The 12,561-nt window shown below is 41.0% G+C and overlaps 1 protein-coding gene across 1 annotated transcript; it reads left to right on the top strand.

Annotated features, from left to right (window-relative positions):
- Positions 1-227: 227 nt before the first annotated feature.
- Positions 228-12,196, top strand: mfsd4b.L (major facilitator superfamily domain containing 4B L homeolog). The gene is made up of 5 exons (XM_018263301.2): positions 228-423; positions 567-969; positions 5,821-5,989; positions 6,068-6,184; positions 8,236-12,196. The coding sequence occupies exons 2-5, from the start codon at positions 709-711 to the stop codon at positions 9,411-9,413; spliced, it is 1,725 nt and encodes a 574-aa protein (XP_018118790.1). The 5' UTR covers positions 228-423; positions 567-708; the 3' UTR covers positions 9,414-12,196.
- The last annotated feature ends 365 nt before the right edge of the window (positions 12,197-12,561 follow it).

Below are 12,561 nucleotides of genomic sequence, written 5' to 3'. Positions count from 1 at the left end.
GTTTATAGACACACAGTTGTGACTCTCGCTTACGGAACACATTTTAGGACATCCTCAGGAAAACACACGCTCCTGCATGCACTCTCCTAACAAAGAAGTATGCAGACTCGCCTCTTATTATACTCACTTATCTGAAGAAACTGCAGTCACACCTCCGTGCTGCCCACATTTGCTGTTGCAATCTCCCCCCTCATGTCTCATTCCTCAGCCCTTCCTCCTCAGCCCTCATTACAAAAGCTCTCCATCCTCAGCTCTCAGCCTGGCTTACCAGCTGAGGTCTGAGCACGGAGGGCTGAGAGCTGAGGAGGAAGGGCTGAGGATGGAGAGCTTTTGTAATGAGGGCTGAGGAATGAGCCATGAGGGGGGAGATTGCAACAGAAAATGTGGGCAGCACGGAGGTGTGACTGCAGTTTCTTCAGATAAGTGAGTATAATAAGAGGCGAGTCTGCATACTTCTTTGTTAGGAGAGCGAATGCAGGAGCATGTGTTTTTCCTGATGATGTCCTAAAATGCTTTCCGTAAAGATTTCCTAAAATGATTTCTGTGCTTTCTCCTCCCCTCCGCAGGTGCAATGTCCCCAGCCTGTCATAGCTCAGCGGGGCTAGTACATCCGGGTTGCTCCCGGAGAGAGGAGGTAGCAGTCAGACGATGCAGTAGACGTGTGTTGCTAGTTATGCAGCAGCCCTGAGAAACATTGTGACGAGGGATATGGCAGGCAGCGGCAAGAAGAAGAAAAAGCATGTGCGCTTTGCCCGAGCTGAGGAGAAGGCTGGGGGGGAGGCGGAAGAAGAGGAAGACACACTGTTTGAGAAGCGGCCTGACAGCCTGAGGCAGCTGGGGGAGAGCGACGGGAGGAGGGTGGCGTTTGAAGATGAAGTCCACTTGGTCCCCGCAGAGAGCAGGAGAGGGAAGCTGGGGGAGTTCAAGTGGTGTGTCACTTCTGTCATGTGCGCCGCCTTCCTGGGTCTGGTAAGGGAATCTAAGCCAACCTGTTGCTTCAAAGGCTTTGCTGAACTTCAGCTCCCACAATCTCACAGCTAGGTGTTGCATTGGGGGGAGGTATTTGGAAGGTTATAGTTAATAGTGAAAATAAATAGTGATACCAGAGTACAATGTTGGTGGGTTACAACTCGTATCTTATTGTTATTGGTTAGGTTATGGGGGAGCTACCATGGAGCTGGCTTCTTAGAGAGTGAGTATATCCCATTAGTTCTGTGAGTAGGGCTTGTTATGAAAATATAGTTTTAACTGTTATTTCACGGTAAATAGTATTATTGAAAGTTTTGCAGCTTCCTGGCTTGAGAGCAGCCTCCTTATCTGTAAGACTGGGTGGGGGGGGGTAGCAAGGAGGGAGGGCTTGTTTATGCAGAGTTCAGTATTGCTGTTTAAACAACTGCTGATTACAAGAATATATTTTTAACTCAAGTCCTTATCATTAAGCTTCCGTTCACCAAAGGTGTATCTAACTGTATGCACTTTCTTTGAAGCCACAATGCACGAAATAAAACCCTTTCCATCTAATGCAGGGCTAGTGGCCTTATTGATGATTTAGGAGCCACCAATAAAATTGTACATCCTAGTAGCGCTATATAAATAAAGTTATACATACATTAGAATCTCACCATCTTCACAATTGATTCTCTTCTTGATTTTCAGAAATGCATGAAAGAACTTATGCAGCTTTTATGAAGTTTCATTACGGGGTACATTTATCTGTCCAATGTGACGCTAGTAGCGTTAATTCCCACCAGTGTTGGACTGGGTTTCCTAGGGCCCACCAGGAAACCTGATCTCAAGGGCCCGCATCCCCATGGTACCAACATTTTTGGTGAAATTAACAGGGTCAGATTTGCTAATCACTACAGTGAAACTTGCTTTTAGGAAGTTAAAAAAAATATTTTTGTCTGCTTACCCCAGTAACAGATTGGACATTGAAACTGATTTTTTTAAGTAACATTTTTTATTTTTTTAAATATAAAAGATGGCATAGCGGCAAGTTCATGTATAAATACCCCCAGAGCTCACAAACAGATGGCGCAATGGCAAGTTCATGTATCAATACCCCCAGAGCAGCAAGTTCATGTAAAAATACCCCCAGAGCAGCAAGTTCATGTAAAAATACCCCCAGAGCGGCAAGTTCACGTAAAAATACCCCCAGAGCGGCAAGTTCACGTAAAAATACCCCCAGAGCGACAAGTTCCTGTATAAATATCCCCAGAATGGCAAGTTCACGTAAAAATACCCCCAGAATGGCAAGTTCACGTAAAAATACCTCCAGAGCGACAAGTTCACGCAAAAATACCCCAGAGCGGCAAGTTCACGTAAAAATACCCCCAGAGCAGCATGTTCATGTAAAAATACCCCCAGAGCGGCAAGTTCATATAAAAATACCCCCAGAGCGGCAAGTTCACGTATAAATACCCCCAGAGAGGCAAGTTCATGTATAAATACCTCCAGAGCGACAAGTTCACGCAAAAATACCCCCAGAGCAGCAAGTTCACGTAAAAATACCCCCAGAGCGGCAAGTTCATGTAAAAATACCCCCAAAGCAGCAAATTCATGCAAAATTACCCCCAGAGTGGCATGTTCATGCAAAAATACCCCCAGAGCGTCAAGTTCGCGTATAAATACCCCCAGAGCAGCAAGTTTGTGTAAAATTACCCCCAGAGTGGCAAGTTCATGCAAAAATATACCCCCACAGTGGCAAATTTGCGTATAAATACCCCCAGAGCAGCAAGTTCACGTAAAAATACTCGTAGAGTGGCAAGTTCATGTAAAAGTACCCCCAGAGTGGCAAGTTTGCGTATAAATACCCCCAGAGCGGCAAGTTCACGTAAAAATATTACCAGAGTGGCAAGTTCATGCAAAATTACCCCCAGAGCGGCAAGTTCATGCAAAAATACCCCCAGAGCGGCAAATTTGCATATAAATACCCCCAGAGTGGCAAATTCACGTAAAAATACTCCCAGAGTGGCAAGTTCATGTAAAAATACCCCCAGAGCTCACAAACAGATGGCAATAAGTGGCATTTCCACTGAAAAGTGGACCAGTAGCCAGCACAATCATCTAGTGACAACTTTGAACAATATAAAAGCAGAGGCACTGACTAACCATGTGGGTAGGAGGGTGGTGAGCAGGTTGCAGACTACAGGGCTATAGTGTGATAAACAGCTCCTTCCTTTCTTTACTTTCTCCCGCGCTGAAATCAGGGAACTAAAGGAGGCGGGTAGTTTTAGTGCTGGCCAATCAGATGCTCCACAACTGCTGCTATTGCTCTCTCCTTGTCATAACCGAAGTAATTTGATCCGGCTTCAGGGAAATGTGACAAGGGAGGAGCGAGCACCAGGGGACATGTAAAAAGAAAAGTCTGGCTGCAGAGAAGAAAAGTACAGACGGAGCGAGAGAAAAAAATCAGTGCTGGGTGACTGTGGCTGCTACAGTACTACGTCTGTACTATAGAGTGATTGATGTTGTGCATACCGGATCAGCTGGCTCTGGGACCTGAGGAAACTACTAATGTAATTAGAGGGCCTTGGGCCCACCAATGTCGGGCCTACCGGTTTTTCCCCGGTGCCCCAGCAGGCCAGTCCGACCCATTTCCCACTGAAGAGCCTTCTTAAAGGAGAAGGAAACCCTGTAGAAAAAACCTGTACCCCCCACCCCACATAGACCCCCTCCCTCCTCTCCCCAGGCTAACTGCCCCCCCTGGGAAATGCCACATACTTTATACTTACCCCTCGTCGCAGATTCTGCCAGCGGACTTCACAGCATCCAACTTCTGGTCCTCAGTAAGCTGACAATCTCTTCCGGCACATGCGCAGTTGTCAAAAACTGGCAAATTGCTCCAACTGCGCATGTGCCGACATACCGATCTCCCAGTCAGCTTACAGAGGACTGGAAGATGGATGCCGTCCGCTGGCAGAATCTGTGACGAGGGGTAAGTATAATGTATAGGGCATTTCCCCAAGGGGCAGTTAGCCTGGTAGGGAGTGGGGTCTATATGGGGTGGGGGGTTCGGGGGGTTTTCTACAGGGTTTCCTTGGGGTCTATATGGGATAGGGGGTTCGGGGGGGTTTTCTACAGGGTTTCCTTCTCCTTTAAAGGGATAGTGATGTTCTAGTTTTAGCCAGGAACATGTTCGTATACCTATACAGTATAAACCTTAGGGCTGGTCATGTTCTCTAATGGAGGTACCTCCTTTCTTCCCCAGCTCACTGCTTACTAACCTGTGTCACTTTCTGATCATGGCATGAATGAGAGCAGCATCATGAGTGATGGTTCAGTGATAGAGCAATGTTGGTGGCACCCCAATAGAAAAGATTAACATCACTAAGGATTTTATATGTTCCTAATAAAATTAGAATGTTTCACTATCCGTGATTCCGTTTGGATTCTTATATTAATGAGGGCAGGGGTGCAAGAGAGTCTTTGGGAAAGATTACATACCTGTTAGGCAGCAGCTGGAGATCCCTGAAATATTACTAGAGATTAGTTTCAGCCGGACACACTACTGTATCAGATTCCTTTTATACTTGATTAGTGAAAAGATACAAAACGTGCTACTTAACTGCAACTCCCAGCATCCTCTGCTATCCAAGGGAGTTTCAGTTGAGGAACTTACTTTCATTATTCTACCTGCAGTGAAGTGATCAAAGCTGACTGCTCTGGGTTACTGTATTGAGGTCATGTTGCCTGATGTTAATAACTGCACCCCATTGTGTGAGGTCTCTATAAAATCAGAGGCGGTAACTATTTATGCAGTGACTATTGGGCACAGGTACAAAAGCTTATGTGAGCATGATACCTCTCTGATGTTCAGTATAGTTTTCTAGAAACTGCCTTCATATACAGCAAGTCAATTAGTGGGATTAATTGCTTCTCTGAGCTTTTACTCACAATACTACAATTCCAACAGTCTCATTTCCACATGTACTTAGTTAAGCTATGAATAACTGCCAATTTGCTTTAAAAACAATCAAACCTTTGCTTTAGCTGATGTGCAGCTGTTAAAAAGCCTCCTTGCAATTTGCTACCTTGCTGTTTATATGGATATTTGTTAAGACTAAGTAGGGGAAATAGCTTGCAGCCTACTAACATATCTCCTGGCTGCCACCTGCAACTGCACGCACTGGTATAGGGCTTTACAGCACCCACGTCTGATGCTTTTCTGGCTTGCACGAAAGTCCGTTCTCTCTCTCCAGCATTTTCTATTTTGCTGTATGTATTTGCTATATGTGACTGCTTCTGAAAAGTCCTACCGGTACTTAAGGGGAGCTTTACCCAAAATCAGTTTTTTTTATAATGTAAGAAATTTTAATGGGATACTGTCATGGGAAGTTGTTCCTTTCCCACACACAAATGCTCTAGGAAGAATACAAGGAAGTATGAGAAATACAAAAACATTTTCAGACCAATTGCATTTTTTTTTTACTGGAGCTGAAATGTGAAAAGGGATGACAAAATGCTGATCCTGACCAAACTCAAGTTCAAGCTAAAGGGCCATAATAATACTAAATTTCAGGTTTATGCAGCTATTTTTCTATGGATTTTTATAATGGAGTGACCAAGTCATCATCTTAGCTGCCTAGCCTTGTATTCTTCCCACCTTCCCACACACCATTTCTTTTTAACCCATAATTTGTTGCCATCTTCTTTGTATATTTGCTAACGTTAATCATGCAGTTCAATATCCGGTTAAACGAGTTTATTCAGGACGAATTTCATGCACCAAGGCCACTAGTAGTTTTGTTTTAAATGTATCCCCTGTAAGAGCAAAGTTTTTGGGAAAGATAACCTTGTGTACTATTTCTTTTTATAAAGGGAATGGCTATTGCAGTTCTGGGCCCCACCTTCCCCGATCTGGCAAAAAATGTTGAGAGCAGCGTTGCAAATATTTCCTTCATTTTTGTTGGGCGCTCCATGGGATATCTTGGAGGCTCAATTCTGGGAGGCATCCTTTTTGAACAAATGAATCAACATCTTCTTTTGGGTAGGTAATGTATGTACCAGTGATCTAGATGTCGTGTTTTCATTTACATGGACTGTTGTAATTGTTGTGGTCTTACAGGGATATCCATGTTGGCAACTGCTGCTGGGCTCTATGTCGTCCCTTGGTGTAAAAAGGCTGTGTACCTCACTGCTGTCATGTCGGTTGTCGGAATGTCAATGGGATTTCTGGATACAGGTAAAAGGATATTGTTGCATAAAGATAGCAAATGACTGCAAACTTGTTAAGGGCAAAGTTCCATATTGAGCAAGAGTGTCATCTGAGATTTTCCCTGCTGAGCTCTGAATGCTTAAAGGTAGTGTCACAGGGGCTTTGTTGCCCACAGGAAATCTCGTCTCCAGCAGGTGATAGATAATATTTTTGTACCTAGAACTGGGTCCCCAACCGCGGGCTACGGCCTAGTACCAGGCCACGGACAATCTTGAACCGGGGCGCCGAGCCTAGGGGACAATTAAAGCGGTGCACCAAATTGGACATCGGCGCCCCAGAATAGGACGACGATTATAAATCTTCAGTGATAAAACACATCAATTGTGTAATCATGAGAATCACACATGGCAGCTTTGCTCAATAATGTCATTGATATGTTTTAACTAATGCTTTACATTCATCCCAATGGCTGGGTAGTTTTGGTGCTTGAAGAGGAGATTTCCCATGGCGAGAAACCACCCCCTCTGTCATTACCAGCTCTGACAGCTCATTTCACCTGGAGATGTTCAGTCTTTTTGATTATACCTGTAGACTCTGAATGTACATTATAAACCAGATCAACACTGCAATATCTACTCTCTAATTCTGCCTGGGATTCCCACCATGGTTACCTCCCCACATGCATGGCCAGTACTTTCTTCTTCGTACCTGAATGCTTCTTAAAAGGATTCTGTCGTGATTTTTATGGTGTCGTTTTTATTTCTAAATTACACTGTTTACACTGCAGATCATTCACTCTACAATATAAATTATTATTCTTGAAACAGCAATTATTGTTTTTTAGTTGTACTATTGGTGTATAGGCAGCCATTTCGGGTCATTTTGTCTAGTCATGTGGTTTCTGGAACTGCTTTCTGGCAGGCTGTTGTTTCTCCTACTCAATGTAACTGAATGTGTTGCAGTGGGACCCTGGATTTTACTATTGAGTGTTGTTCTTAGATCTACCAGGCAGCTGTTATCTTGTGTTAGGGAGCTGATATCTGGTTACCTTCCCATTGTTCTGTTGTTAAGCTGCTGGGGGGGGGGTGGTGGAGGGGGTGATATCACTCCAACTTGCAGTACAGCAGTAAAGAGTGACTGAAGTTTATCAGTGCATACGGTTTACCAGTGCATGCTAACAGTATATTATATGTTAATTATTATAAAACACTAATTGTTTCGGTGTTACTGTTCCTTTAATATACAAATGTATTTTCCTTGTTGACTGAAATCAGTTAAGTACACAACATACAAGGCATGTTATCACTGCCAAACCTTAAAAATATAAACCCACAACCTTTGGTAACTAAAGCAAAATCAAAGTTAAACTACATAAACCAAAAACAATTGGAAAACCTAAAACAACTTGACATATAGCTGTAGAATAGTTGTTAAATACAAACCAAAATGAACTAAAGTATTGTTCTTAGAAATAGCTTAACTGAAAGCAGTTCCATTGTGAAGTGCTGGCTCTTTCTGAAAGCACATGACCAGGCAAAATGACCTGAGATGGCTGCCAACACACCAATATTACAACTAAAAAAAATACACTTGTTGGTTCAGGAATAAAATGTTATACGGTAGAGAATTATTTGCAGTGTAATTAAGAAATACAAACGACACCATAAAAAGGAGAGTTTCCCTTTAAGCACCAAAAATGATTTTTGTAATGCAATGAACAACGTATTTGTTGTCTAAACAAAGCCTCACCTGATTAGTTGGGGTTTTAGTAGCAGTTTAAATAAAACTTTTTACATGACTGCAGTGAGCTCTACAAAATACAGCTAAACTTATTTTTTCTGTTATTGCATTTTACACTGCATTTTTGTGGTCTACAATATATTCAGATTTTTGTCCTTGACCATTCCCTATGCAGCTGTGATTACACTCCTTTAATTGCCCAATCAACAGAGAGCAGAAAGTCATTGATACTATAGATATCTCTATATAATTTATACTGTGTGTGTGTCCTTTATGTAATAAATGCTGGGGGATGGTTTATTTGATGAACAAGCTATTAACACTTTTTTGTATTTTAGGTGGGAATATTATTATTCTGAACACGTGGGAGGAGCAGGCTGGGCCGCATGTACAAGCTCTACACTTCAGTTTTGCTTTGGGAGCCTTTGTTGCTCCAATCTTGGCTAAACTAGCTTTGGAAATTCTCCCCTTGGAAAACACAAGCCTTAATGTTACTGAATCTACCCTAGAACAGTCTGTCTTACCTTTTGGATTAAAAAAGTCTATGTTATCCTATATAGTCATTGGGACATATATTTTGCTGGTCTCCTTATTTTTATTAACATTATATTCTAAGAGTCATGCAAACAAGTCATCAGGAAAAGCTTCAGATGAAAAATTTCGAACAGCCAAATATCATAATGCTGTTATTTTCCTCCTTTTCCTGTTCTTTTTCTGTTATGTTGGGGCAGAGGTAGCATACGGCTCTTACATATTCACCTACGCCATCAATAGGGGTATTGATGCTAATAAAGCTGCCGGACTAAATTCACTGTTTTGGGGAGTATTTGCTGCAGTTCGAGGACTTGCCATCTGTTTTGCTACTTGCTTGTATCCAGGCACCATGTTACTTTTGAGCGTGATTGGCTGCACAGTGTCTTCATTGATTTTAGTCCTTTTCAATAAAAGTATTTTTTTGCTCTGGGCTGGAACTGCAGTGTATGGGGCATCAATGGCTACCACTTTTCCAAGTGGTTTTTCGTGGGTTCAGCAGTACACTACCATTGGAGGAAAGTCGGCTTCTTTATTTGTGGTTGGGGCTGCTCTTGGAGAAATGGCTATTCCTGCCTCTGTGGGATATCTGCAGGGAATGTTTCCCAATTTCCCTGTACTCCTGTACACAGCTCTAGCATCCTCCACAATGACAGCCGTCCTGTTTCCGGTTATGTACAAACTGGCCACTGCTCAGCAAGATCAGGCACGATATAACAGGGTTGAGAGTGATGACCGCAGGGCTTTGCTCTCCAGCACTGGAATGGAAGAGGAGGAAGACGAAGAGGCTCAAATCTGGAATGAGGCAGACTTTGAAACCATTGAAATGAATGACCAAACAAAAAATTCAGTTACTGTGAAACCAGAGGACACTCCAGGGAACAGTCTACCTTTAGAGATCCTGAAGCAATCTAATGGGGCTGAACCAGCGGTTAATATATCTCCCTCCAGAAAGCATAACACAGACAGAGAAAAAAATGATTGAAATTTTGTATCATATTTGATTATGGGATGTGAGGAAGCCCTATTGATCCATTGTTGCTTCTTGGATAACTATAAAAATAGTCTATCTGGCAGTATGAGGAACAATGCAGCAAAGAGGGATACATTTCACAGAATATGTCCTGCTCCAGTGTATATAGTAGGAAGTAAATGTCATTGCTTCCTATTAAATACATTATTGCTTTTTTATTTTAATGGGTTGTCCAATGTTAAATTGTTGTTGTATGTTGAGTGAGATTCTGAAACAATTTGCAGTTGGTCTTCATATTCCTGGTTTTTAAATAATATCGTTTTTTGTTGAGTAGTGATTCGTTTGGAATTTGATCGGTTACCCTAGCAACCGGAGAGGGCCTGAAAAGAAAGCTAAGTAATTACAGGTGACAATGGCGATAAAATCCTAGCCTCACAGGGTTTTTTTTTTTAAATTTGCTGCCAGGGTCAGTGACCGCCAGTAAAAACTGAAAAGAATCAGAAGAAGAAAAATTTGCTAAAAATTGGTTATTTTATAAAAGTTAACCTAAAGGTGATCCCTTTATTTAGAAGTGTTCTCCATACTGCAGTATCAACATTTGATATGTATGTGGAGTAAGGCTAATCCCACACACAATGCATTTTGATCTCAGTAAGAAATACTTGATACTGCTGGTACAGACGATTCTTGGCCCAAAATGCATGCTTTTTTTTAGTTGAAAAACATGTGTATTAGTGGTATAGCCAGTTCTTGTTGATTTTTGGTTTCGGGCCCAGTGTTCAGTTGGCCTCTAGCTTGTGAATACCAGACTGGCAGACAGTGAAGTGACTATAACCGAGGGTCTTGCCTGGGTACATTGTAGGCAGCAGCATGCATTGTTCATTACTGCTATCATACAGAAAATAAGCTATTTAAAAAAAAAAAAAATTCATACAGAATTCTTTTTCTGTTCAAATGAGAAAATTAAGTAATTGAATTAAAGTAGATTTTTGCACTAATGTTTTGTTTCTTTATATTGTTTCCTTTTGAAGGAAAAAAAGTCAGTTTAGAGCAGAGATCCTTTGGCTTGCTGGGAGTTGCAGCTTAAAGATGAAAGCCAGTGGCATTTTTGTTTCTAGTCTGCTGCATGTTCTTCAGCCATTTGCCACTCACCACCCTGGGCCTTACTGTTAGTCATATTAAAAGCATATACCATCCTTCAGCTGCAAAGTTCAGTGTATGAGAGTGTAAAGACTATGTATTTCAGGTTTTCAGCTGTTTGTATGTTTATAGTTGTCTGAGCTTTCATATTAGGGCAATATCACCCTGGTTTTCTTATTGTCTATTTTTCTCAGGGAAAATCACAATTCTTGCAACAACTGCTTACAATCACTTTCCCTCATTGCCTGTAGGCAGTGCACAACCATTTGCACAGCTGAGTGATAATCTCCTGAAAAAAATGCAATTGTTGGCCTTTGCCTCCTTGATGCCATAAACTGGGCATTTCACTTTAACAGGTGTAGTAAATGTATTGCTGCTGTTTTCTCAAAATGGGCCGTACCTGTGTGTATTACATTTAGCTAAGGCTAAGTAAAGCAGGTTAAAGAGCTCAGCATAAAAAGCATTGTAGCTGGATTTTTTTGTATCACGTTTGTACTCTAAATGTGGTATCTGTAGGCAGGCTGTGAATGGACGGCTTCATATGCATGTGACGATTCACTTGGCTGCTCCGACTTCCATTCTGCCAAAAAGACCACCACAACCAGGGAAAATATAATTTCCTCACAAGTTCCCGCATAATTAAACATTGGCATAGAAATAGACAGTATTGCACTGCCATTTTATGTGTCAGATCCCATGGCATTTTTGCTTAACTACACTATAAGTTCCAGGATTCCAAGTGCTAATTGATGACCGTGTAGTCTGATTTCACAAGCTCTAGAAGGGAAGAAATGTGAAATTAAAGCCCCACCCCAACAAAAATTCACTAGCTTTCTATTCATCCCTATGGGGTTTTTAGAAGAGTATTTATGGAATGGTAAACCCTAAATTTCACCCGGAAATAGGAGTGAATAGAAAGTGGGTGATTTATTATTTTTTTGAGGGGGAGTGAATGCTTATTACACACTTTGATAAACCTGCCTCTGTGAATGTGTTGTTTGGTTGAGGCACTCAAATTGTTAAAAAAAAAAAAAACTGCAAGAAAACAGACATTGTGAAACATCACCTGCTGTTTGTGGATTTTTTTTTTTTTTTAAATAGCAATGGCTACTTTTTTAACAATGCTCAGATTTTCCCTATTTGTGTTATAACATACAAATATAAAGTTGTGTGCTAGAGTCCCGCCTACCCTGAAATAATGTCAGTTTTAAAGCTGCCAATTTGTTGGGCAGTGTATTCACTATCACTATTCACCCAATTATCTCTCAAGTGGAGACCTCTAGCTACAGTAGAAACATTTGGTTTGAAGTTCTGCTGTTTGTATTTTGTTTGATTGTGTCTGTGGTTAGACTCCACCAGATAATCTCAGATAAATACACTGTAGTGAGCTAAAGAGAAAATACAGTTCCTTGGAAATGGCTATATTTAATATAAATCATTATTTTGTTGCTTTTGCTCATGCTGTTTATTTTGAAAATGCTAATAAACATTATTGAAAAGAAAGGAAATGGCTATGAAGGAAAATCAGTGAAAAGTCATAAAATGTTCAATTTTTCTGGTTTTGATTAATATGTTCCTGAGTTTGTTGCTTATTCAGTTATTACATAATCTGCCTTTGATACTGTGCTGTGTTCAGTAAATTGGAATTACAGCAACAAAAATGTGTCAATGTAGCCTTGTTTTCTCAAATGCTGGCTTTCATATAAAACTGGATACAAATCTCACTGTATAGAAACAGTCAGGTATTAAACTAGTTTCAGGCTGCATATAACTTACAAATAGAGGCACATTTATCAAAGGTCCAATTTCGAATTCATTTTTTTTTTTGTTTTTTTAAAATCTAATAAATTAGAATATACAAAAAATTTGATTGGGGAGTTAAGAAAAAAATCAAATATCAAACTCACACACATTTTACCGACTTGAATGGAATTCAAATCAAATTAGAAAAAAATCTCTAATGTCAGGAAGGCTAGTAACATGTCCAAATTGGTCCCTGCAACTCTCCCATTGACTTTTA

Source organism: Xenopus laevis, chromosome 5L, assembly GCF_017654675.1.
Source record: "Xenopus laevis strain J_2021 chromosome 5L, Xenopus_laevis_v10.1, whole genome shotgun sequence".
Taxonomy (NCBI): Eukaryota; Metazoa; Chordata; class Amphibia; order Anura; family Pipidae; genus Xenopus; species Xenopus laevis.
The sequence above is the reverse complement of the archived record's forward strand: the minus strand, read 5'-3'. Positions and strand labels throughout refer to the sequence as shown.

Bases quoted from the DNA above. Each gene is read 5' to 3' on its own strand.
- mfsd4b.L (XM_018263301.2), top strand. From the start codon at position 709: ATGGCAGGCAGCGGCAAGAAGAAGAAAAAGCATGTGCGCTTTGCCCGA. The intron at 5,990-6,067 runs GTAGGTAATGTA...GTGGTCTTACAG, and splicing joins GAATCAACATCTTCTTTTGG to GGATATCCATGTTGGCAACT. The intron at 6,185-8,235 runs GTAAAAGGATAT...TTTGTATTTTAG, and splicing joins AATGGGATTTCTGGATACAG to GTGGGAATATTATTATTCTG.